This window comes from Nymphalis io, chromosome 23 (assembly GCF_905147045.1).
Source record: "Nymphalis io chromosome 23, ilAglIoxx1.1, whole genome shotgun sequence".
Lineage (NCBI taxonomy): Eukaryota > Metazoa > Arthropoda > Insecta > Lepidoptera > Nymphalidae > Nymphalis > Nymphalis io.
This window is the reverse complement of record NC_065910.1, coordinates 5,107,546-5,135,417: the sequence shown is the minus strand read 5'-3', so window position 1 is coordinate 5,135,417 and position 27,872 is coordinate 5,107,546. Positions and strand designations below refer to the sequence as shown.

At 32.5% G+C, this 27,872-nt stretch overlaps 5 protein-coding genes across 6 annotated transcripts; 2 read left to right on the top strand and 3 right to left on the bottom strand.

The window, feature by feature from the left end:
* Nucleotides 1-1,297: 1,297 nt before the first annotated feature.
* Nucleotides 1,298-25,615, bottom strand: LOC126777570 (CDK-activating kinase assembly factor MAT1). Of its 2 annotated transcripts, XM_050500634.1 has the most exons (6): nt 25,605-25,615; nt 5,098-5,312; nt 4,696-4,992; nt 4,324-4,556; nt 2,415-2,590; nt 1,298-1,980 (listed from the first exon to the last, which is right to left on the bottom strand). In XM_050500634.1, the coding sequence occupies exons 2-6, from the start codon at nt 5,219-5,221 to the stop codon at nt 1,881-1,883; spliced, it is 930 nt and encodes a 309-aa protein (XP_050356591.1). In that variant the 5' UTR covers nt 5,222-5,312; nt 25,605-25,615; the 3' UTR covers nt 1,298-1,880. The 2 variants fall into 2 exon arrangements, with proteins under 2 accessions (XP_050356591.1, XP_050356590.1); XM_050500633.1 differs by lacking the exon at nt 25,605-25,615 and having other exon boundaries at nt 5,098-5,329.
* On the top strand, nt 10,266-12,559 carry LOC126777584 (uncharacterized). Its single transcript, XM_050500653.1, has 4 exons — nt 10,266-10,834; nt 10,990-11,154; nt 11,429-11,547; nt 12,343-12,559. Exons 1-4 carry the CDS (start codon nt 10,532-10,534, stop codon nt 12,476-12,478), a joined length of 723 nt encoding a protein of 240 aa, XP_050356610.1. The 5' UTR covers nt 10,266-10,531; the 3' UTR covers nt 12,479-12,559.
* On the bottom strand, nt 12,537-15,020 carry LOC126777565 (uncharacterized). The gene is made up of 6 exons (XM_050500626.1): nt 14,879-15,020; nt 14,449-14,795; nt 13,763-13,952; nt 13,204-13,481; nt 12,941-13,024; nt 12,537-12,706 (listed from the first exon to the last, which is right to left on the bottom strand). Exons 1-6 carry the CDS (start codon nt 14,974-14,976, stop codon nt 12,633-12,635), a joined length of 1,071 nt encoding a protein of 356 aa, XP_050356583.1. The 5' UTR covers nt 14,977-15,020; the 3' UTR covers nt 12,537-12,632.
* LOC126777495 (structure-specific endonuclease subunit SLX4) lies at nt 15,962-21,939 on the top strand. The gene is made up of 6 exons (XM_050500504.1): nt 15,962-16,107; nt 16,211-16,406; nt 16,482-19,639; nt 20,239-20,525; nt 21,423-21,575; nt 21,792-21,939. The coding sequence occupies exons 2-6, from the start codon at nt 16,384-16,386 to the stop codon at nt 21,867-21,869; spliced, it is 3,699 nt and encodes a 1,232-aa protein (XP_050356461.1). The 5' UTR covers nt 15,962-16,107; nt 16,211-16,383; the 3' UTR covers nt 21,870-21,939.
* Nucleotides 22,241-26,382, bottom strand: LOC126777578 (protein IMPACT-like). Its single transcript, XM_050500644.1, has 6 exons — nt 26,244-26,382; nt 25,868-26,100; nt 24,943-25,072; nt 24,341-24,444; nt 23,356-23,562; nt 22,241-22,436 (listed from the first exon to the last, which is right to left on the bottom strand). Exons 1-6 carry the CDS (start codon nt 26,268-26,270, stop codon nt 22,343-22,345), a joined length of 795 nt encoding a protein of 264 aa, XP_050356601.1. The 5' UTR covers nt 26,271-26,382; the 3' UTR covers nt 22,241-22,342.
* Between the last annotated feature and the right edge of the window lie 1,490 nt (nt 26,383-27,872).

Sequence of the window (27,872 nt, the reverse complement as noted above, 5' to 3'; positions counted from 1 at the left end):
TCGTTAAAGAGATCCAGAGAGGTCAGCTCAACTTAGCGCACGCCGCACTCCAGTATATAATCATTAGAGACTATTACCCCATTTCACAAAGTTAGTTTGGTTCTCGTACCAGTATCTCAACAGATTCACCGTCTTAGGTGGTACATTAGAAAGTTTTTGTTTCTGCCATAGACGCTGATAGTTAACTAAGTCAAAGGCACGGCTTAGGTCTAAGAACCAAGCATAAACCGAGGTTCCCCTGTTTGACAGACGGCAGCATCCGTCGAGAGTCCTGGCCGAAAACCAAATCGGCGACTTTATGTTATGACGAATACTGGGATGTAATAACCTAGGGTAGGAAATAGGTGTATAAACATACACTTATAATATCAATAAAACATATTTTACGCCATCTCTCCGTCTGCTGTCATCCTAGTACATTTATGCCCTAAAAGATACGACTTATTTTTCTTAAAACAGAGATCCTTTTAAGGTCTTAAAATATGTGTAGTAGTGCGTCGTTACGCACATAGCAACAAGAACACACACGCCACGCATGCCGTATCATATGACATCATTGTCTTTTATTGCTGAAAATTACATTATACTGTGAACAACCGGACACTACCAAATATATGATCTGCCAACTAAGGTATGTGCAAATTTTGTAACACGGCATATATTCAATCAATAGTTGATTTATACTTTACTCTAATCAACTATTTTTCAATAGAGTATGAATTAAAAAGATATATATTAATAATTTTGGCAATGAAAACAAATACTATCTTTTATACTGATGAACTGAGTATATAACCGTAACAGCCTGTGAATGTCCCACTGCTGGGCTAAAGGCCTCCTCTCCTCATTTTGAGGAGAAGGTTTGGAGCTTATTCCACCACGCTGCTCCAATGCGGGTTGGTGGTATAAACGTTGGAACAAATGCTTCATTTGATCATGCTCAAATTTTTCAATTTAAAGTAGCTAAAAATGAACTATCATAAATTAAAACATTAAATAATTCAAAATTTATGAAATAAAACAACATATTTCATTTTTTCTTTTTATACACAAAATAACAATCATTACTCACAATCATAACAATAAGGCCTTAACATTAAAAACACCTGATGTGAAAATTAATACATATTAAAAAATATTTGCGCATTTAAATATCTTTTTGCGAGGTATGTATATTTTTATTAGAAAAAAAAAAAATTGGTCTATGCAATTAATTTTATAACATTAAAAAAAAATTATGATGTTATTAAAAACTTTTTAACAAATAATTTTTAAGTTCAGAAAAGCATCAGAAAAGTAACCATACAATTATTAAAATGTAACAAAATTTAAATCATAGATTTAGAATCTTCAGGTATCATTTATAATATTTGGGTGAGTAACCATAGAGGAATAGATATTTTTCTACCATAAACATTAAGAAAAGTATTTTTTGAACTTTGTTATTACTACCCTGAATTATGTTTAATTTTATATATATAAACATACATATTTACAGTCCACATATACACATTATATTTATATAATACACTCACACTACATGAAAAGCGACATACTGTTTAAAAGATCAGATGATTTATATTGCAAATGTGTTTAAAGAAAATTTCCTATCAGTCTTATTTATTGGCATTATTTTTATACTATTAATACTATCATTATATATTAACAAATTTAGTGAAAAAAAATGAAAGTAACAACAATTTTTTACCCCTTCCCTATGCTTCCATACTGTTTTAATAATACCGAACAATTCAGGTCATTTTCTCATTAAAATAATGCAAATAAAATAAGCTTTTAGCTTAGATTAATAGGTTACTCTCTAAATCGCTTTGAATGTAGGGCTATTCAAGTACAATAGTATCAACAACTTGTTTGGTATGTCAGCTAGCGTGATATAGGCCTGAGAGTGCATCTTGTAGAGCTCGTAGACAAGGTAATGTTGAGGAGTATCCACCCGCCTTCTCAGTTTCTGTCTCTGCCCTACAAAAATAAGTTTTCACATAAATCAAAGGGCACCTTACTGTGTTATTGTGTGTTTTATTGAATTTTATAGATTTTATGTAAATTTATGCTATTTTGTTCTACCAGAGTATAATAAGCGATTTTAACCATTATATGAAATGGGTCTGTATTCATTTAACAACCAGTAGGGTAGTTCATTAGTAGGTAGGGATTCATCCCACAAGCAAAACCATTTCCAAAGAAGGTATGTCTTAGGCATAAGTTCTACCCACATAGTTTGTTCACTAAACCTAAACAAATTAAATGGGATAAGAGTAATTGAATGTTGGTGATATTATAAGTTACCAACTTAACAAAGTGTACTCAAAATGTACTCTTGGAATTTTTAAATTTTTTCTCATTGCTTGCATTGCTCATAAGATACTTAAAAGAATAAATCTCATATAACTCACCTAACATGACGCAGATACCCATTATTGACAATTTCCTGTACAGATGGTGGGTCGGGTCCTACTCTATCCGGTTCGGCTGGGGCTTCATATTTATACAATGGTCCTTCTTCAATGAATGGTAGTGGCTGCTGTCCTGAGCCTCTTGTGAACTTTACTCCTGATGAGAACTGTGTCACCTGAAAAGTTTTTGTGATTGAATATTTAAGTGGTTATCGTTAAATAATATAATAATTTTTCATATTAACTAATAAAAAATTAAAATTTTCTTTACTAGCTACCCGTCCTGGCTTTGCATGAATAAATAATAGAATATCACAATACACATCACTATTGATTTACATGGCCAGTATTCATTTTTTCTGAGATATTAAACAATCATCGTAATATTTCAGTTAATCTAAACAAACCTTAATTAATTATACATGTAAATAATGTCCTCCAGACCGATTTCGACGACGTTGGCCAATCTCAAGAGAAATTAGCCAACTGCACAGGAGATATTATAGTGCACAAGTATGTCCGCAAACACAGGTCCACTCTCTATATCCTAACTCTCATAAACCGATGGGACGGAAATTCGACACGACCGGAAAGAGTTTAGGCGCAGGACCAACGGCTTTACGTGCTTTCCGAGGTACGGGAGTGTATACACTTCCAACTTCCAGACTCCGGGCTGCTACTGAGAATTTTTGATAGAAAAACCCAATAACTTTTTATTGGCCCGACCTGGGAATTAAACTCAGGTCCTACAGGTCTGTGGCCTTACATCAAGCCACTAGACCAACGAGGCAGATAAATGTAAACCTTCCTTCATGAATGAGGATAATATGGACAGAGTGCTGTCCATTGGTAAAAAATCATATGACAAGGTAGTTTTTGAGTTTATCACATCTGTAAATGTAACAGACAGGCATGGGAACTTTGTTTTATAATAGTTATGTAGCCATTAAAGTAGTTTCTAATGAGCACCTTCGTCTCAATCATCCTAAAAGATTAATTCTACCCTGTACAAGTTAGCTTGATCTTTTTAACAGATGTAAATTTTTCTGATCTACATAACTTTGCAATGACGAACATATTATTTTCTTAATTTAATGATTTTAAAATTTGTAAAAATATTAAAAAAATACATATACCACAAAAGTTCCTAAAGATTCAAGAGTTATCCGAAAATTGTAAGACTTTTTATTGCTTCAAAGTAAAATTTAAATAGGAACACTGAAAATAATAGATGCTTGTCTATAATTTGTATATAATTTAATAAAATAATTGTAATACAATTGTGACATTGGTCGGACGGATAGGACACGAATAACAGGCAGTAACTGTTACAAATATTGATTACAAAAAATCATTATTAAAGATCATTGTTAAGTTATTGTTATGAATGGGGGTTGGGGTCTCTTTAGCTGGTATAACTCTTTTTAGAAAAATAAGGTAAAAAAAAATTGAATTCTAATTTGAATTACGAAAAGTGAAAAAAAAAATCCCATGTTTCTTTGGGAAAGTTATTTACTTTCATGGTCTGAACCACCTACTTAAATTTGGCGGGAGGTCCAAAAATAACCCTGTAATATTAAATAGGTACTTATCATGAATATTGACCCAACGTCGCTTATCTACCCAATGTTTTATATGTCTAGTGCAATAAGGAATTTTACACATAATACACCCACACCATCTTGTCACAGTTACAAGTATTTTAAAACATTATTTTTTGGACTACTATTTATGGATATTTTCCGTTTCCAATCACTAGCCCGTCTGTCAAAAAGATCAAGCTAACTTGTACACGGTATAACTATAAGCGTAACTGCTACATTCATCTGAATAGATTAGATAGAATAGAAAATTAGTACAAAAATATATATTTTTTTAATATTTTCCAATTGTTTATATTTATACATACTTTAGGTACAACCGGTACAGCTTCTTCCTGCTTATTAGCAACAGTTTGAGCAAATGTATTTAATATTTCCTTTGCATCACCATCAGCAAACATTAATTCATCAATCAAAGCCTCTTTCTCTCTTATCTTTTGCTTTTTTGCTTCTTCTTCCATTTTAACTATTTCTGCTCTACGGAGTTCCTCCATTTGTTTCTCTATTTCCAATATTTCTTCTAATTCTAACTCTTCTCTACCTGAAACACAAATCAAATAAAATTCCATCTGAATTTACTCCTCATAGAGCTTAGTTAACACACACATCTAAATATTTATGCACATTATTTAAAATAATAATTGTGTTACTATTTTATTTGTATTATACTTTGTACTTACCTATTTTGGCTTTATTTTTCATAATTATTTCTTTATTATCTTTTTTATACTGTTCTATTCTTTTGTTTGTGCCTACAACATCTATGTTATTAGCTAAGTTAAATATTATAGTTTCAATTTCTTCTAAATAATCATTATATTCTCTCAATGTAGCAAAATCTTCCTCTTTCTTATTAAAATCTTTTAAAACTCGCTTTCTTATATCGATTTCTTTTTCTACCATAGAATCTTCGAATAATTGCACACGAAAATTACTTCGGCGTAAAGGGACATTACATTCTGGACAAGAACCGGAACCTTGATATAAAAAAAAAGTATATGGTAATTGGCTTGTAATAAACAATATTTAAATGACTAAAATATATATAACATTTAATATTATGTATTTTGATAATAAATTACCTTTTAAAAACAATAAATCAACACAACTTTCGCATAAAGCATGGCCACAAACGTTTACCATCAATTTCAGAGATGGATTTCTATATTTAGTAGTTTTACAACGTGGACAAGCTTGGTCGTCCATGGCTGCGATAAAATATTTTCTGCCGAGCAAGTAAAATTATGTCCTTATTGTCATGACCCTATAGTTTTCGGCAAATTTAAACTTTCAGCAACTTAGATGAAACTTGTAGCAATTTGACACTTTGATAATGACATTTGGAGATTGCTAAATATCAACTTAAACATGTCACTTATTACGCAAAAATGATTTAATTATAATTATTATGTATTTTTTAATAATGAGTTAGAAATACCAAAAGTTCATAACATTAGCTGTTTATTAAATTTATTTGTAATGAGTGTAGTAAATATAAAATACTATTGTGGTAAATCCCTATTAAATTACACTATTTAAAATTAACATAATCAAACAATAATGAGAAAATCATATAAACCAACAAAACAAAATTCGTATATGATATCCAAATTGACGCATAATTTATGAAGAAATACAAAAAAATACTATCAAACCTGACTCTGATAGATTGAAACCACTGTTAGACCTGCCAATTATAATATTAATAATAATAATATCCTGGGACATTATTCAGACTCAGCCATCTGATCCCAAATTAAGCAGAGCTTGTGCTATGGAAACCAGACAACTGATATACTAGATATAATACTTTTCTTTTGTAGATACGTACGTATATAAATAATGACACCCAGACTTAGGACAAACAGACATAATCATGCACACAAATGTCTGTCCTGGGTGGGAATCGAACCCACAATCTTTGGCGTGAAAGGCAAGTATCTACCAACGACGCCAACCGGCTTGTCCTACAAATAACGTCGATTTAAAAAAACATTAGGTTTTTTGCTCACTACGCGAAATGGATGAATAATTTTTTACAGAAAATACATCCATTGGTTGGTATTAAATCTTTTTTCATCGATGACAGTACAAAACATTGCTTTATGTCATTGATATCAGAAATAGAAAAGTCAACTTTTTTTATATAGAATAGGAAAGCGGACGAGCATATGGGCCACCTGATGGTAAGTGGTCACCGACACCCATAGACATTGGCATGTAAGAAATGTTAACCATCGCTTTCATCACCAATGCGCCACCAACCTTGGGAACTAAGATGTTATGTCCCTTGTGCCTGTAATTATACTGGCACACTCACCCTTCAAACCGGAACGCAACAATACCAAGTACTGCTGTTTTGCGGTAGAATATCTGATGAGTGGGTGGTACCTACCTAGAGGAGCTTGCACAAAGCTCTACCACCAGTTAGAACTTTAACAGTTATTGATGATAATGAGACTCTCACTGTAGAGACTGACGCATCAGAATGTGCCATTGCTGCATTTCTTTCTCAAAAAGGGCGTCCTATAGATTTTATCTTTTTTTTTTTTATATGTCCGGGATGGCAAATGACTCTACTCCACCTGATGGCAAGTGGTAGCAGAGTCCAAACGCGACGACGGCCAGTACAGTCGGGAAGAATGTTCTGTACTAGCCGTCACCGCCTTGCCGGCCCGCAAGATGCCTCTTCACGCCTCGTTTGAAGGAACCCGGGTTGTAAGAGGAGGGGAACACGTGAGCTGGTAAGGAATTCCATTTTTTGGTAGTGCGACAAAGAAATGAGTTGCCAAATTTCTTTGTGCGCGATGGAATTGATGTCACAGTTAGGCGGTGACATCGGGAACCAGCTCGTGTGGACTTAAGAAGGAAGGGGGAAGCAGGGATTAGAGAGAATAATTCCTCAGAGCACTCGCCGTGATACAGTCGATAGAAAACGCTCAGTGCTGCTATCTCGCGACGCAATTGTAAAGGTTCAAGGGTGTTTGTGACCTTTACGTCGCCAATAATGCGTACTGCACGTCGCTGCAACCGGTCCAAGGCCTCCAGTAGGTACTTAGCGGAGCCATCCCAAAGGTGCGAGCAATATTCAACGCAAGACCGTACCTGTGTTTTGTATAACAGGGACAGTTGTTGTGGCGTGAAAAAACGCTGCACCTTGTTCAGAACTCCGAGTTTCCGTGAAGCTGTTTTTATAATAGCCTCGATGTAATCCCTTGGACTAAGGTCGCAGCGAACGTCCATCCTCAGCATGGCGATTTTGCTTTGTATCATCAGCGGTATGCCACAGAGGGAGGGATGAGGGTAAAATGGTGACTTTTTCGCTGTGAGAGCGCATACCTGTGTTTTCTTGGCATTAAACTCAACAAGATTATCAGAACCCCATTTGGCGATGAGCTCTAACGTCCTATCGAGTTCAATGACAAGATTCTCCCGCCTCTCCTCAGTTTCCGCCCGCCCAGCCACTGTGCGTCCGTGGTATCCACCATGCACTGTACTATCATCTGCATAGCAATGTATGTTCCCAAGGGAGAGCATATCATTGATATGCAAAAGAAAGAGTGTGGGAGATAGCACAGATCCCTGGGGGACCCCAGCATTCACTACATAGAATTATGAAGCGCAACCATCTACTAAAACACGAAGGCTACGCTTGTGTAGGAAGCTGGCAATCCAGGTGCATAGCTGCGCAGGCAGACCATATGCCGGTAGCTTGGAGAGAAGACTTCTGTGCCAGACCCTGTCGAAAGCCTTGGAGATATCGAGGCTGACAGCCAACGATTCTCCATGCTTGTCGATAGCTTCACCCAAGAGGTGTGTTACGTACGCTAGAAGATAACCTGTGGACCGTTTTGGTCGAAACCCGTACTGACGATCATTAATTAGACAGTGATATTCTAGGTAATGGATCAGTTGGTTGTTTAGAATCCGTTCCATCACCTTACAAAGTACTGAGGTGATAGCTATTGGTCGATAATTTGCCGGGTCAGACCGATCCTCTTTTTTGGGAACCGCTTGCACATTAGCTCTTCTCCAAGCCTCCGGCACACATACCGAAGAGAGAGAAAGTTGGAACAGGCGCGTTAACACAGGAGACAGCTCCGCCGCGCACTTCTTCAGCACAATGGCTGGTATTCCATCAGGACCGCTAGATTTCCGTATATCAAGTGATTGTAGCTCCGCACGCACATCACGTTGCCTGATTTTGATGTCAGAAATCGTGTGGCCACATGAAGGTATTGTTGGTGGCTGCGCACTACAATCATCGATCACAGAGTTGTCAGCAAAGAGTTTAGCCAGGAGGTCGGCTTTCTGCTGCGGACTGTGAGCTAGCGATCCGTCCGGATTTCTGAGCGGTGGCAGCGAAGGTTGGCAGAAATTGTTTTGCAAAGATTTGGTCAGACGCCAGAAGCTACGGGAGCCCCTAGGATGCGAAATAAGGTCATGACCAATCTGTACAATGCGCTGTGCATCCGCTCTCGTATATGCCTTCCTACAGGACTTGGAATTTTTATTGTAGTTTGCTTTCAGTGAGTCAATGTTAGATGCCCCGCTAATGCAGCCGTTGATCCACGCGCATCTCTAGAATCCTTTCAAATTCAGAACAACGACAATCTTCAATTGAAAAAGAAGCATGTGCCATTGTAAAGAGTCTTCGCAAATGGCGTAATTACTTAACTGGTAAACACTTTTTACTTTTAACAGATCAACGCTCTGTTGCATTTATATTTAATCAAAATTATTGCAGTAAAAAAATAGAAAGCTTGAACGATGGCGTCTCGAATTATCTTGTTTTAAATATGACATAAGTTATCGTCCGGGTAAAGAAACACACAGTTGCTAATGCTTTATCAAGAGTATGTGCTCAAATGAATACTAATATATTACGTGAATTGTATAGTTCTCTCTGCCACCCTGGCATTGTAAGAATGATGCATTGGGTCCGTATGAAAATTTTACCGTATTCGGTAAATGATATAGTCTGTTACACTGTCTTGCTCAATATGTGCCGAAGTTAAACCTTGGTTTATACAATCTAAAGGTCAACTAATAAAAGCAACAGAACCTTTTGAGCGATTAAACATTGACTTCAAAGGACCTATAACATCGAATACTTCAAATAAGTACTTATTAACAATAATTGATGAATACAGTAGATTTCCTTTCGCATATGCCTGTAAGGAAATGACAACTTCAACTGTTAAAAGATGTTTACAAGATTTATTTTACATGTTCGGAACACCTCTTTAAATACATAGCGATAGAGGATCTGCTTTTATTTCTAAATAGTTACCAATTTTTTTAAGTTCCTTAGTTTGTAGCAGAACAACACCTTATAATCCACGTGGGAATGGTCAAATCGAGCGTCTCAATGGTACTTTATGGACCTTACAACTTAAACTTTACAACTTGCTCTTCGCTCAAGAGAAATGCTAATTGGAAACTGGGAGCAATTTTTACCAATGTCCTTACATGCAATTCGTTTACTTCTGTGTATACCAATCAATACAACTCCTCACGAACGGCTACTTAATCATCCTCGCAGATGATCTAATGGAGAATTGTTACCTTCTTGGTTAGTTCCTGGACCTGGGCTAATGAAAAAAATATATGATCCATGTTGAAGAGGTTAAACTATTACAAAGTAATCCTTATTACTCTTTTATAAAGCATAAAAATGGACGCGAATCAACAGTTTCAAATCGAAATTTAGCTCTACTCCCTTCTCCTGTCGAACACTCTATGAATCAAAATATAGAAGAAGAATTAAATGACTCAAATACAAAAAGTCAAAAAGAACAAGAGGACGTCGTAGATGTTTTTTATGACTCTGAAGATCGAACTCTAAGCTCGGAGGGTAAGGATTTGGACAATATACCATCTGCAGCGCCAAGCACGTCTGATGATCATCATCTTAGTAGATCCGCAAGGACAAGACGAACTCCATATTATTTAAAAGATTACAGCTGCGTGTTAGAAAAAGGTAAAGGGGATGAATGACGTATAATTTATGAAGAAATTATACTATTCTTTTTATCTTGCAAAATGTTACATATTGTCACTTTATTATATACAATTCTTTAAGTTAATAAAAGCCCACTTTTGGTTTTGTCTTTTATGTGTCACAAGTTTACATATTCACAACATAAATAAAATCTGCATTCAATTTTTGTAAAATACGTTTTGTTTTGTGTACTGTATTTTGTTTCAGTCAATTTAATTATAAGTGGCATATAAATATACTTAAATTTTTAGGATTAATATAATAGTCAATGTAATATGCACGATTAATAGCAAGAAAAGTTATTGCTCACATACAAAACGGTCAATCGACGGATTCACAACGCAAATCAACATTATCAACACTGAACTGACAGTAACAAGTTTACGACTGACAATAAAAATAAAATAAAAAACGAAAGTTGTTGTGAATGTGAATAATTTATTTACTGTAAATTACATGATTCACTGTATTTATTTCCCTTTTTAAATTGCTCTTCATTTATATAGCTGAATATGAATTTAGCTATTAGGACAGTATTGACTAGTCGGTCATTTAGGTTATATGATAGAATTTCATATAAATATTTACAAGTCCCTGTAACCACGAAATGTCCAACTGTTCAACATCGAAACTATTGCGAAGACCGAGCAGAAGCGAGAAGGTTGCCACAATTAATGGAATTCCCTCCTGTAGTTTGGCCTTCGTTTTTAAAATTTATAAAGAATTGGATGTATGCAACTTTTATAATCAGACCGTATTTTGAAGCAGAATTCAACTTAACTGATTTCATTGAAGCTTCTAAGCATGCTGTAGAGGTCAGTACATATTCTACGTTTAAATATATATTTTGTTTTACTTATTTTAAACAAATTTTGATTTATATAAAATCCTGAAAACAAACAACTTTATTTCACTGCTATACTCGGTAATTAAATTGTTAACTGCTTACTTTAATAAATCATTTTCTTAGGTTGTTTCAGAAAATCTACAATCAAGTAATTTTAAAGAACTTGAAGGACTGGTAGAGAAAGATGCAATTGTTACTTTAAAAGAGGCTGTTTCTAAACTATCTGTAACTCAAAGACAGATGCTAGCTATTAATAAGGAAGATATTTTCTATGCTTTCCCTTATCAGGTCAAATAATATATAACAAATAAACATTTTGATATAATTGTTTGTGTTTTGTTGTTTGAATAAATATGCGTTTAAAATTAATAACAAAAACATTGAAGACATAAATATCCTTCAGCTTTGTTTTACCAACACTAACTTTTTTTTCTATATAATTAACAAAATTGTTTTTGGCAGTCATCACTAATTCATATTAAGATCTTGATCATATAAAAATTTTATATTAATATATATATGTAATTTAAAACAAATTTTGATTTATATAAAACTTTTCCAGATAGGAGTAATGTTTGATGATTCTGAAAAACGTTGGGTTGAAATCACAATGTGTTATCATGTTCTTAAAGGTATGAAACAAATGCAAGAAACTGGGGATTTGCCACCAATCTCATTAGGGTATGTTTTATGTCTATGCACTCTTTGATTTTTATTTTCTATTCTTGTGGTGCTGCTGTTGTAAAATATTCAACATTATTGAACATTAACATGCTAACATTTATTAACAAATAATTTATAAAATGTTAATGATTCCCAACCCTGATGAAAACTTATAACTATCAGTTTAAATGTACTCTCCGAGGTAGGTAATTTATTTAACCCTTTAACCGCCCGAGTTCATATCTGTTGGTGTGCCCCCAGCGCCCGGCACAGTGAATCGAAACACACAATACAATTTTCTAAAAATAATGTTAGTAATTCTTCTAACTTTGGACATTATTTTTAAGACTTCTAATTAAGAGGCTAAAGTGTATTAAACTGTAAACGATTACTTAGTTAACTATTTACCTAATGTAAACATATTTTTGATAGAATACAGCGTAATTAAATAAAAAAGCTGATAAAACGATCAGTGTTATTTTGGTCGTAAATATACGACTCAGGCGAAATGGGCCCGAAAATATTTGTCGGATTAATTCGACCTAGGCGGTTAAAGGGTTAATAAATAATGTAACATACAATGAAAACAGTGATGATGTTGCTACTATTAGTAACAAAATATGTTTAATAATGTTTTGAAACATTTTATAACAGCAATTGGTTGGTACCATTATGTTATAAAATATCCTGTGCTTATAATCAAATTATAAATATTTTTGAATCAATGAAAATTTATCCTAAGGATCTTTTTTATGAAGTTCATTGTATTATAATTTCTATGATTAATTAATAACATTATATATATTTTTTTAGAGTACAACCTGAGTACCAAGACAAAATTTTTATTCTCAACTATAGATTTATAAGAGAATTCACCAAAGGTGTTGAAGACAGCTGGTGGGTCAATATTGTAAATCATTTTCAACCGCACACATTAAAGAAAAATTAAATGTAAATACATACTGTTTATAGAATATAGGAGAAATGCTTAAAATAAAATAAAAATGTACTTGTTATTGACTTATAATTATATTTTCATTTAAGTATCATTTATTTAGCACTGCCTCATCTTATGGTCACTCGTCTTGAAATACCATTGAAGTTCAAAATACAGAACAGTTTTCCTTATAGTTTTTTAAAATATCTCTTAACCTTGTTAGGAGTTCTTTTGTGTCACCTAAAATAATATTCATATTTATACAATTAGTTATAATATTTAAGACAATACTTGTAGTGGGAGTCACTATCAAGATATACAATATCTACATATATACAATATATACTAAGCCACTTGTAAGTTTTTAAGCTATAATTTACAGATACAAACTATTTAAGGCACCAATTAAAGTGTATACAAACATATTATTATTTCTTGAATACTTTTTTATGAATACATTGTATGTTTACTTACCTTTGACAGGATCATATAATGACCTCTTATTTACTCCACATTGAACTTTGATAGGTCTCTGTTTTTTTATTGAGTTCTCAACATCTATATAAACAAAATACATTTTTTTAAATTCATAATAATAAGTCTTAAATTATATTTCATAATGTTCCAAAAAGTTTGTAATATACTTCAATGTCTTTAAATACATATATTAGACTAATAATATAGTGATAATTATTGAGAAAAATAGAATATTTGATTTGTTTTAAATAACTGTTTACCTGCGTGAACTTTATCTAATAATGTACTTATATCGAAATTTTCAACCAATCTTGTACACAAAGCATTTATATATTGGCTTGCACCAGGAACAATTTTCTCAGTATCACCAGTCTTTAATTCATATGTAACACTACTGTCAATTGTAGTTGAACATTCAATTTGAATAAACTCATATGCTGCTTCAGAGGACTGTGTAGAGTAACTTATAAAAAGATTATTGTGTATGGTATAATCTTCCAAATCAGACATTGATGCATATATATTGGAATTTACATTCCTGAAAAATTAAAATAATAATGAAAATAAGTATATATAAAATAAATGTATATATAATAAGAAGAGAATTGCTATATTTCAGAATGGTACTAAGTAATATTTATTTGCTGACCATCTTTTTCACATTTATAATAATATGTATTATGATGCATGAATACAAGGATAAATTTTTAGAATGTTTTTACATTCATGACAACAAAATCCCCTATAACAATAAAATGTTCTGCATTGGAGCACTATGTAAATTCCAAACCTTCTCTTTATCTTGCAATATCTAATTACCTATCTAAATTATTCCTACACATATCCATAATAAGAATACATGTCTCCGGTTTACATTTTGCAACCTCTCTTAACAGCCAATTTTCAGTAAGACAGTGACTGAATTTTATATTTTCTGTGGGACAATCTATACCAAGGATACATTTTGTATTGCATATTTCACAGCCATGGCCTCCATAAAAAATTAAGCCTGAAAAAAAAATTACTCTTAATAAAAAAAAAAGATAAACTTTGAAGTTTCAAATATACTTTTTAAACTTCCTTCAATAATTTCTATTATGGTTAGATTTAAATAAGCATTTCAAATATATTTTTGGTGTGTTTTTAAGCTTTACTGATGGTAGGGCTTTGTGCAAGCTCGTCTGGGTAGGTATCACCAACTCATCAGATATTCTATCGCAAAACAGCAGTACTTGATATTGTGTTCCGGTTTGAAGGGTGAGTGAGCCAGTGTAATTACAGGCACAAGGGACATAAAATCTTAGTTCCCAAGGTTGGTGGCGCATTGGATATGTAAGCAATGGTTGACATTTCTTACAATGACAATGTCTAAGGGCGTTGGTGACTTACCATCAGGTGGTCCTATACTCGTCCGCCTTCAAAAAAAAAAAAACGACTTACGATAATATAAAACGGAAAATAATTGCATTTATTTAAATTTATACTAAATATAATTTTTGACTTACAGTATGAGTCTTCGGGTATTGTTATAATTATTTTAGATAAAATATCCTTTAAATTGCTGATTTTTGTGTTTTTCACTATTATTGTAATAAAACCAAGATTTCTTAGGTTACATGCCAGTGATTCACAATCCATTGATGGTGTAGCTAATTTAGACAAATGTTCATATCTTTCATTTGCTATGAGTATGGCTACTTTTGAATGTGGATGGTAATATGTAATTACTGTTCTTGTATTTAGGGCAGAGTTGACCAGACATTTATATTGTTGTAATGAGCATCCACAGCGATCAAGATATTTAATCAATAATTCACCTGGCTTTTTACTATCATTTACATTGAAAGATAATCTGGAAAAATTATACAATATAATGTTATTAATTTATGCACATAAAATTTTTTTTTTTAAATATATTATTACTGGTATACTCACTTCAGGTCAGCTAATTTTGCTATGATTTCACATTTTTCTATACTAAGTGTAGAAGCGTATTTGTATTCTGTATAAGACAACTTTTGCAAAAGAGACATTTCTAAATATTTTATTTGTATTAATATTTTGTTTACATTTATGATATTAACTGTCAAGGTCAAGTGAAATCGGCTTGGTCTCAGTGATGCCAACTCCTACGGAATATTGCCCTAGAGCCAATTTCTAATTCCCCTAAATATCGATTAAGAACCCCTAAATTTTCTGTTGTACACTTGGTTTGAGAGGTAATTTTAAATACAAATTAAAAATACATTCAAGTAGTATAAAATAACTGTTGTATTTATGCGGGTGCATTTTACACATTTACATATATTAATTAATGAGCTAATAATATTAATGATCATAACAATGAAATTAAAGGATTTCTAATTTTCATTCAGTGACCAGAAATTGAAGTCCGGGCCTCCTACGTGTTGTATAAGCACGCTGGCCTTTGAGCTATTATTTCAATCTTAATATATTATAGTTTTTTGATATTTCAGTTATAGCCACGCTTGGAGTTTATATTTGGTTTAGTTCGTTGGTTGCGTTTGAAGCTTAATATAAATTGTACAGAGTCGTACGTTTTTTAAGGAAAAAAATCTTGAATAATAGACCCCTAAAAAAAACCCTAGACATTTTGATTCTCCCCAAATTTGGGGGGAAACCCCCCAAGTTGGTATCGCTGCTTGGTCTTGGTACCTACAAAGATACCTATATAACAACTACGTTTTACGTTGACTATCACTATCACTCTCACTTGCGATTGAATATGAAATGTTTCACACATACACATAAATATAGTCAAAACAGTAGTATGACAAAATCCGGTCCAGACATTTTAATTTTACCTAGAGAACCGCTGTCATCGATATAGGAATGCTGCTTTTTGCTAGATGTATCTAACGTTAATTAATTGTTTTTAATTTTATTTATAAATATTTTAATATATACAAGAAATCTAATTTTAAGAAGATTAATATGTATAATATAATATTCAGTATCGTCTATCGCTATGATAGCTTTGACATTGACAGCAGTTTTCAATTTTCAACTGGAAAAATGGCGATTGGAATCGATTCGTCGAAATGGAAACCTAGAAAATTATCTGGAACTCCGGCTGCTAAAGCCGTAAACATACTTGGTGCATGTGTGTTAAGTTTTGGACTTTTGTGTGGTGCATTTTATCAGTAAGTTTCCCATTGGAGTTGAACGACACACTGTAACAAACTATTTGTTTACAACCAAAAAAAATAGGTTAGAATAAAGTGTTAAAAATTGCTACTGTTTCAGGTATTCTAGTGCTACAAGTAAATTAAGAAAAGCCCTTGATCGTTTTTATTCTGATCCAATAGAAGAAGTAGAAAGAAAGCTATTAATCGCAACGGGATTACCTAATAGGTCTGGTGACACTATTAGAAAATTGTTAGACGAAGAAGCTAGAATCGATTTGCCAGACAAATAATATGAATATTGACAATAATAGTAGGTGCGTTAGTAAGAACTTATAGCATACTGTATAAATAAATTATTTAGTTACTAAAATTTGTTTTTTAATTGCCAGTGAATGCCTTTCGTCATGCGCAGTCGTAAGTGAATATTTTTCAAAGGAAACTGTGATGGATAATAGTTTATCCGACTTTCAGGAGAAAAAAAAATGTAAAACTGGACCTAAGAATATACCGAAAAATAAATCAATTAAACAAAAGAAAAAATTGAAAAAAGTAAAAGGTCAGAGAGATATTAGGTCGTTGGTAAAAAATAAAGACAGTGAATTAGTGTCATATTCGAAAATCTTTGATCAAGTTTGTAAGAAAAGTGGCATTGATGTTGATTCGGAACAATTGCAGCTAGCTATAACTTTATCTAAGTCGCTTCATGAAACAGAACTAAAAACAGGTAGTGTTTCACAAGACTCAAAACCTTTAACTCTGCTAGGAAAAGCAGCAAAGATAAGAACTACATTACAAGAGTATGGTTTTAGAGTACCAAACACAAAAATAAATCAAGACACACGGAAAAATAAAAGATCTAAAAAACAATATAAACTGCTACTTGTATCGGATGAAGAGAAACAACAAATTATTTCTGATAGATATGCTGAAGTTCTAGCCACAAATATATATAGATCTTCTGTAAAAGAGAAAACATCCAATAGCAATAATAATCAAGAAATCTTTTACAAAGCTAGTAATATATGTTATGAGTTTCTGAGAAATAATGATGTATTTTATGTTAAAGAGTTGTTTACAAAGCCTTTATGTAAATCTTATTTGCTAAGAGATTGGGCAGAAATACCGGGCAGACCTGCAAGCCCTAAAAGAGAAGTGAGTAGTTTTAATTTTGAGAATATTGAATGTACACAAGATGATTTGGATTGCATCTTGAGTGGGTCACTACAAACCGCACAAGATATTATTAACAGCAAGTATTTCAAAAACAATTATTGCAACATGGATACAAATGATAATGACATAAGTTCAGATAAAGTTGACTATATAGAGAAACATTCAAATAATGACTTAGATGACCTGAAAAGTACAAACAGTGAAAATGTTTTTAAGAAACTCAATAGATCAGAGTCTAATGTTAATGAAGTGCTATCGGTCGTACAAGTCAGATGTCTATCTCCAGATATATTTGATGACGAAATATCTCTTATATCAGATAATGACATGAAACCATTTCAAATTATACAACAAAGTATAAAAAAAATTGATAATATAGATTCTATGGATTTAACGGAATGTGTTAACCATGTTCCAGGTGATAGTATGTATAAAAATAAACATTCACTAAGAGAAATAAATGAAACTAAAAGAAAATCAAATGATTTAATGGAAATTACTGAATGTGTTCCCAGTGATAGACAATATCCTATAGAAAATATTGATCTGACTCAGAGCTATGTAACTGAAGAAAAAGAGGCTAATAAATTTGAAGATCATTTAGTAATGAATTTAAAACAATCAAATTCTGATGATGACCTTTCATCAATAAAAGTTATTGGCAAGAAGGATGATTCAATAGATAGTACCATCATTATTAATGAATGTTTTGAAGTAATTCCAAATCTAGTAACAAACAAAGATAGATTGAGCTCAAAAATTACATCAAAAGCTGATAGTATTGAATCTTATGAGTTAAAAAATAATTTAAGTCAAAAGATTACTATTGATAATGCCCCAAATCGCAGTTTAACAAATAGTTCTACTGAAAATGAAGACAATTTTTCCAAATGTTGTCATAATAATTCAGCTAAACTTCATGATTTAGAAATTGACTTAACACAATCCGTTCATTCTTATCATGACTTCCAACTATCACAAAATGTTGGCACAAAGAAGGTTAGTTCTATAGACAAAACAATTGATATTATTGAAGATGCTGAATTTAATTCAAAACCAGTTTGTAGCATTGTTGTAACAATTCAAGAAGATCCAGTAAATAAAGATGACCATAATAAATCGAAAGATAGTATTAAAAATCAAAGTGTATCTGGGTGTTTTGGATATAAAAAAAATAATAAATTATTCTCTGAATTTTATGGTCCGCTATATTTAAATAAAGAAAATGATAACTTTAAAACATATGAAGAAATAGATTTAACTCAGCCTTTAAATTTCGTTAATGAACAAGTAGCAAAGGAAAAGAAAATTTCGATAGACAACACTGTTCCGATTGTTGATGATATTGAATCCAATGAAAGTCCCATGGTTAATGAAGAAATATTACAGCTGCAAAGTGATTCTGAAATTATACATAATGAATGTAATATGTCTCCAGAAAAAAATGTATCCGGCAGCAACGATAATAATATTAACTATAGTCTTAATGAATATGTACACAATAATTCTTACATTTACGATTTTTATGATGAAAACAGTTTACCAAAAGATGAAACTCAAGAGAAAACACCCATAGAAAATACCTCGTCCGATAAATGCATTCATGATAAAAGCCAGTCTTATTCTCAGCATCCCAATCACAATGCATGTGCCTCAACAAGTTATAGTCATAAAAACTTAATAAATAATACTGATAAAGTTTTCGAAGATGAGGTTGATAACATTGATTTAACTCAAAAATCAGATTCATCCAATGAAGTTGTAAGTCAGTATCATCCAAAAACATATGATCCTAACAGCCTTGGTAAAATTAATAATATATCAATAGATTATGATGAAATGTTTGATGATGTTATTAGTACAGAAAGGAAATATGTCTCACAAGCTTCAAATAACACAGCTGATAATTCAAACAATGAACTATCAAATCCTAGTAAGACATCAGATGGTTTTGAAATATCAGACAAAGAATTCAACTACTCCTTGCAACAGTCAAGACATAATTTTGATATTGGTGGCTTATCAATAATGGATAATGTTTCTGATTTAAAATTACAATCCATTAATAAAAGTAATAATTCTGGGGCAAAATTAAATAGGTCACATAGCGATAGTGACTTACCGTCTATTCATGTTAATAAGGTGATATCTTGTACACCTAAACAAGTAAAATCAAACAATTTTGCCTCTCAAATATGTACAACTGTGATAAATGAATGTTTAATAAAAGAAGTTCAAAAAACTCCCAGTAATAGTGAATTTATAATAAAAACAAATGACGTAACTCCAATGTTGGATTATGAATCAATGTCATCGCCTGAAAGAAATAGGGAATTAGAAAAATACGGACTAAAACCATTTAAAAGGAAAAGAGGTAAGATACTTGACCTGGCATATTTTCATTATTGTTAAGTGATAAACAGTAGCTTAGTAAATACTTTGGGTGTTGTTTTTATTTGTGAGTTTTTCGTTTTCTGAGACAAACGCTTAAATCTTAACAAACAGTATGTTTGTCCTCTTTGTATTTATAATAATATCCTGGGACATTTTTCACACACGGCCATCTGATCCCAAATTAAGCCTTTACAAAGCTTGTGCTATGGAAACCAGACAACTGATATACTACATATACTGCTTTTCTTTTGTAAATACATACTTATATAGAAAATTACACCCAGACTCAGTACAAACAGACATGTTCATGCACACAAATGTCTGTCCTGGGTGGGAATCGAACCCACAACCTTCGGCGTGACCAGGCAACTATCTACCGACCACGCCAACCGGCTCGTCATATTTATACATATGAATATTATTGTTATGAAACTTTGGTGAGTTATTCTGTGTTTAACTCGATGGTTGGCTCAAGTCAAATAAGATTATACTTTGTATGTTTGTCCTTCAATGTGAATATTCAATATAGACTAATTCTTTTCTTTAAATGTTTAATTAAAATTTTGTTTTATTTTACAGCTATACAACTTCTGAAACATCTATACAATCAAACTCATCCAGTAGTAGAATCATGTGAAGTAGAAGAATGCTCATCGCCATCAAAGAAAAGAAAATATGACATTGGAACTAAACAATATATTTCACCAGAAAAATCTAAGAAGTCACCTAGGAAACAGCTCTCTGCTAGTTTTGAAGAAATTCATAAAGAAAATACATTGTACGCGATGACAAAAGAAATTCCCGATTTAAGAGAAATTAAATGTGTCCCAGATGAGTGGGTGTTCCAAAAGAGAGAGAAGGCAAAGGTATGTTATCAAAATAAACTATTCATACTTGCGTTTTAGATTTGAAAATTTTCATAAGTGTTAAAAAATAAGGTTGATCTAACTTTGTAATGTACAAATTAATATACAGTTAACAAAACATAATTAAAAAATGTACTAAATTTAAATTAGTTTTTGTTTTATTCCTTTCGGGTTAATCTGCTTTCGCCCAGGGACAATCGGGGCTCTGGTAAGCGAGATTTAATATATATATATATGTTTGAACATCAATAAAAATAGTTTTAAATTTAATAGGTATTCAAATTACTGCTTTATTGCAAATCGTAAAAAGTCCGTAAATGTTCAACTGTTGGGTCAGGGCCTCAATTCCTATTGTGGAGGTTTATTCTACCATACTAATAATAATAATAATGTCCTCCAGACCGATTTCGGCCACGGCGGCCAATCTCAAGAGAGATTAGCCAACTACGCATGAGATATTATAGTGCACAAGTGTGCGCAAGCACAGGTGCACTTTCTATTCCTTGACTCTCATAATCCGATGGGACGGCAATCCGACACGACCGGAAAGAGTTCAGGCGCAGACCAACGGCTTTACGTGCTTTCCGAGGCACGGGAGTGTACACACTTCCAACTTCCAGACTCCAGGCTGCTACTGAGAATTTTCTAACAGAAAAACCCAATAACTATTTATTTGCCCGACCTGAGAATTGAACCCAGGACTTCCGGGTCTGCGGCCTTCCATCAAGCCACTAGACCAACGAGGCAGTCAATCATATCAGTCTACCATACTACTCCAATGCCCACACATGCAGGTTTCCACACGATGTTTTTTTCCACCGCCTAGCACTTATAATCACAAACGCAACGATCGTTTAAGTCGTTATCTATGTTATTCTAATTTTGTTTCTATTTCAGATGCATTCTTGTAAAGTTCCATTACATATTGCTTTTCACAATTATGTGTCATGCCGACAACTATTGAGGGAAGCGATACTGCGGTATGAACCAGTTAACATCGATGTAATACATAAAGATCTCGTTGCTTACGGATATAAATACAATCCTAAGGTAATTTCTTTTAATTGCTAACAATTATGGGAAGAAAATGTTTAAGTTTAAAAAATAGCCTATGTTCTTCCTTGGGGTTCAAGCGTGCTTAATACCAAATTTTATCACAATCTGTTTAGTGAGAGACAGAGTTATTTTCGCATTTATAGGATTAGTATAGCTTATAACATTTTTTTTTGATTGAGTACATAGATTAAATATTTATTTTTGTTGCAGGATCTTCTAAGGTTTATGGACAAGAAGTGCATAACAGTAAAAACAGCAGATAATAACTCAAAAAATAGAAAATTATAGCATCAACCCTAGAATAGATCATGACTGTTAGATTCTAAAGTATAATATATTTTTTACCATTTACCAGACATATTTTTTTTTTATTTAAACAATTTTTTTACACATAACAAAATATTTTACATTTAAAATACAAAGGTATTAAAGTACCTAATTAAAAACTATTTTTAGTTATATACATTCGTTGAATTCTGAATGTAAGAATAAGGAACTTATTCTCCGGCAGTCATAACATTTTTATGTTAAGTTATAAAAAATATATATATTACATATATTATTGTCTTGTTAATCAACAAGTAATTTCGATATTAACAAGAATATTCGATATTTAAATCATTATTTGGTAAAATTTATAAAAATTAAAAAACCAACAATGGGGATTACATTGTATAATATTTTAGGAGAAGTTTTTACATAATGTGATTTTTTATTATCTGTTCCCTGTATGTATGCTATCATTTGTATCCCTATATCTGTCATTTCTTTAATAGTCCAGCTTGTTGAATGACTTGCCGAGTCGCATTGTTGATATGACGGAATCTATCTGGACCTAATTGTATACCGCCGTACCTAAAATATAAGAGAAAATATAAAATACTGGTTTTTTGGTAGGGTACTCTTTTTTATGTTATATGGCCAATGGGCCACCTGATGTTAAGTGATCACCACTGTCCATAGACATTGGCGATGTAAGAAGTATTAATCATTTTTTACATCACCAATGTGCCACCAATTTTGGGAACGAAGATGTTATGTCCCTTGTTCCTGTAGTGACATTGACTCACTCATCCTTCAAACCGGAATGCAACAATACTAAATATTGCTGTTTCGAGGTAGAATATCTGATGAGTGGGTAGTACCTACCCAGACGGGCTTGCACAAAGGCCTACCACCATGTAAAAATGTCCTATCCTGTTATTTATTTGCCCTTGTATATAATATAATAGTTTTAACAACTGGACGTGCACAGAATTTACCAATGTATAGACTTTTATAGTTAGAAATTACGACCAATACATGGAAGCACTTCTCTTCATCTTACTGGTGGTAGAATTCGTGCAAGCTCGTCTCGGTAGGTACCATCTACTCATCATATATTCTACCGCTAAACAGCAGTACTTGGTATTGTTGTGTTCCGGTTTGAAGGGCGAGTGAGTCAGTGTAATTACAGGCACAAGGGACATAACATCTTAGTTCCCAAGGTTGGTGGCGCATTGGTGATGTAAGCGATGGTTAACATTTCTTACAACACCATTGCCAATACCATCAGGTGGCCCATATGCTCGTCCGATTTCCTATTCTATAAAAAAAACACTTATTTTGAACTGATGTATCAACTATTATATTTTCTAATGACGACTGTCAGATGGCCCCAAAAAGCAGCTGTTATACCTCCTAAAGCAGCTGCTGTTGTGTAACCTTAAAGCCACTGTTATTTTCAATATGACCAAAGAAAACCGTGTAAAAATACTAGTAGGAACAAACATACCATCTAGATACAACCACTAATGTATTCTTTTGGTCCAATATTTGTAATAAATGTAGCATCCGGCCCCCGGCATGAGCCTCTCCATCGTCATCACAGTCTTGCAACATGGTTATTCCCTTATCAGTTTTTTTTTCTACCCTGTAGGCATACATGTTGTGTGTTGCATTTAATATTTTTTTATTCTGTTTGAGTTTCGCTAACACTGCACTGAAAATAAAAACAATATGATCACAATTATTTATATTTTTATTTGTAAATCAATTACTGCTTTAGATAAATTGTTCAGCTTAAATGCTGATGTGCCGTTGACCATGAGAACTAAAATGTTATATCTCTCCTTCGTGCAATAACACCGACTCATTTGTCATTCAAACCTAACCTTAGCAATTTCGGTTTCAACAAAAAGTGGCTGACTGATCTCTGCAAAATAAAGGAATGAGAATAGTATTCTCGAGAAAAGTAAATTTACTTTTCTAATTTCTCTGTTTTTTTGAAGCTTGAGTTCATATAATATGATGTAAATTTTTTATTATTATAATAATTATGATGCTAAATATAAAAACATGCAGATACATAAAAAAAGAAAGCAGTTTCTGCAGCTCGTAGTCTTTCTAAACTAATTTGGCTATGGTGCCCATTTTGAAAAGAGACTATTACAGTGCGCAAGAGATATAATAACGTACAAGGATGTGCCCAGACACAGATTTACTTTATAAATTTACTCGACTCGGCAGGATATATCAAGCATAGGGCGAACAGCTGCTTGTGCTTTCCGAGGCTCAGAAGTAAAAACATTGCAAAATGTATAACTTCGGAAGCGTCGGGCTGTCACTGGAAACATATCGGCAGAATATCTAAATGATTTTATTGACCCGGTATTTGAACCTAGGACCTCATCATGTCTGTGTTAAGGATATAAATCATTATACGCTAGCCACAAGACCAACATTTAGGGTGGTTAGTTTTGCCAATTCTTCTTACATACCTTACATCTTCTGTACTATGAACTTCAGCCGCGTGACCTTGGAATGAACTCTTCCTATCAATGATCACCTCACCATGTGTGATATTTGGGCAGTTTATTTCTAGCTGAAACAATGAATATGAAATGGTTATAATTAATGTTTTCTATGATATTACTAGTATTATTTAGAAAGTTTATAAACATTTTGTTATAGTCTAAAGATGATCAGAATTGTGTTTATTTTAAGTGATCATTTTATGATAGATTATTCCAATTATATGGAAGTACATTGCTTAGCTAAGATTGAATTCTGGAAATGTTCTTTACCTATTTCACTCAAGCTTTTTAGTTCCAATTATTATATTCTGATGGCCTTTTGTAATATTGTGTAGTATAAGTGTAGTATGGAATAGTTACAAACTTGTCTCTTTCTGTCATCAGTAACTCGACATAAGAAAAAGAGACAAATGATTTATAGCTATAACATAACTATACAAACTTTATAAAAAGAGAGTTATATATCTCAAAATGTTTCTACTTTATTTGATGTATTTCTAGTCCAAGATCTCAAAACTAAATTCGTAATTTTTATTCAACGAAACAAAAAGTTTAATAATACATACCTCTGAAAAATCTAATGTTTTTTCTATGCAGGTTTTCACATCTTTCTTAGGTTCTAAAGGTTTTATTGTTTGTAAAACTTCCCTTATTTTTTCAACCCATTGGAATATTACTGTTTCACCTAAATTCTCTCTGAAATTCAACCAAGCAACTATATTACATACATATATTTAAATTCATGAAAAAATTATTTCATCATAAATCACAACATCGGATATATTATAGTTATTTTATATATTTATATTTGGATATATATTATTATTTTTTTATAGAATAGGAAGGCGGACGAGCATATATGCACCTGATGGTAAGTGGTCACCAACGCCCATAGACATTGGCATTGTAAGAACTAGAAAAATTGTACACTGGCTTACTCACCCTTCAAACGGAAACACCACAATACTAAGTACTGCTGTTTCGCGGTAGAATATCTGATGAGTGGGTGGTACCTACCCAGAGGAGCTTGCACAAAGTTCTACCACCACTAAAAGGATGTGAGTTTGTTATACTTTGAAATCTTAATTATTTAACCAATCACCATGAAATTTTGCATACACAGTGTCAGGAGTACGGAAAATAACATAAGGTACTTAACCAGTATATATTTTTAATTTACTGCCATACTACCATAGGTCAAAACAAAAAACGATTACTAAAAGGGGACGATCAACTTAGTTAAGACATTGTATGCTCATTCTGATGTCAAGCCTGAGCATACTCAAGGAATCAAACAAAATAACAAATCATTAAAAAAATATTGTACGTGAAGGAACAGGTTTCAAAGTAAGCTTGTACAAGCAGTGTTTTATTTTTTACTGATACTACGGTATAATAATTGACAAATAGGTAGATAACCGAAAAGTCTGTGTTTTTGTACTTGTATGTAGCTGAAACACATTTTAAAATACAATACTTTTCTATACTTACAAATAAATTTCATCTAAACAGTAATGAAGATTTTCCTTTGCCTTTCTGTCCATCCAAGGAGCTGAAAGTTCATACTTTGGTGGATTTTTACTAGGATATCCTTCATTTAAGGTAACATACAGGATTACTTCATTATTATTATCTCTTACATTAATTTTATACGATCTAGTGGCTTCACTCTCTATAACCCAATCTTCACCGTAAATTGAGCTCAGTGCTCCTATTTCTTCTATCTATAAATGAATGAAAATGAAATGAATAATTTGTTGAAAGTTAACTTAAAGTGACATATTAGTTATTTAAAATCACGATTCAAAAGTACTTTATACATAAAAAAAATATATAGATTTGATAATACAATAACCAATGACTATACCTGTTTTGTTAAATTATCAGTATCCATCGCGCAGATCTTTTATATTAACAATAGAATGATACAATTTTATTTATATTAGAATAATTATTATTTATAATTTAATAATTATTGTGCAAAATATGCAATATTTACAATTTTCAACAGAATTATGACACTAATTTGACATTTGACAATAACACCTGTAAGTCCACAGGTTATCAATAATGTCACACTCTCAAATTGAGTAGCTTTGGTTCGTTATAGCCAGAAAGCTTGACTTATAATTGTGTTGTTTCTAAGCTTTTTGGTCAAATCATAGCCGTGGTTATGTATTAGTTAAGAATTATTGTTTAACTCATTTTTAAAAGTATTCATTATCCGACCGTGTAGTCAAAAAAGGGTTATATATATGAAAATTGTGTATCTAGTATGTTAAAATTAATGTACCCCAGACCGATTTCGGCCACGGCGGCCAATCTCAAGAGAGATTAGCCAACTGCGCAGAAGATATTATAGTACAGAAAGCGTATGCGCAAACACAGGTGCACTCTCTTTTCCCTAGCTCTCATAATCCGATGAGACGGCAATCCGACACGACCAAAAAGAGTTCAGGTGAAGGACCAACGGCTTTACGTGCTTTCCGAGACACGGGAGTGTACACACTTCCAACTTCCAGATTCCGGGCTGCTACTGAGAATTTTCTGACAGGAAAACCCAATAACTTTTTATTGGCCCGACCTGGGAATTGAAACCAGGACCTCCGGGTCTGCGGCCTTACATGAAGCCAATATATATACCAACGGCAGTTTGTTAAAATTATTGTTTTGTTTAATATTGGATTTCAAAAGTTTAGTTGAATCCAAAAATCTTGGAGTGAAGTTGGATGGATCATTACGTTTTGATGAACACATATCATCTGTTACTTCGAAGTGTCACGCTTTACTCAAAATGATTTATAAGTTTAGACCATTTTTGAGTGAATCAGCGCGATCAAAACTTCTAGAATCCTTGGTTTTATCTCAGTTGGACTACTGTGATGTCCTTTATGGCTCTTGATTTTATAAAAAGACTGAAAGGAAAATACAGAGGATACAAAATTCTTGTCTAAGATTTTGTTACAATATACCTCGATATTCGCATATTACACCTTATTTAAATTCGAAGAATATATTAAATATGAAAAATCGCCATACACTTAAATTAAATAATATCACTTTCACCTTAAAATATCGTAAAATTCCCAATTATTTGGCGGATAAACTTAAATGGTCTGAAACAAATAAATCCAATTGTAGATTGAGCCGAGTTCCGCGACTAGTACTGCCTAGACCACATTTGCAAGCATTTAGAGGTAGCTTTCGTTTCGCTGCTTCTAAGTGTTGGAACGATATCCCACCTCTGATCAAGAACAGTACGTATCAAAATAAGTTTAAGGCACAATGCAAGCAATGGCTTCTATCTATGCAAAAGACGCAATGTGTCTGGACAAATGTGTGTAACTAAACTTCAATATTTAATTGTTACTTTGATTGTAATTTATTAAAACATATATCTTTATTTTGTTTAAATATTTTAAATATTATTATTATTATTTTTTATTAATATTATTATTACTATTTTCATTTTTTATTCAATATGAAATATTTTCCT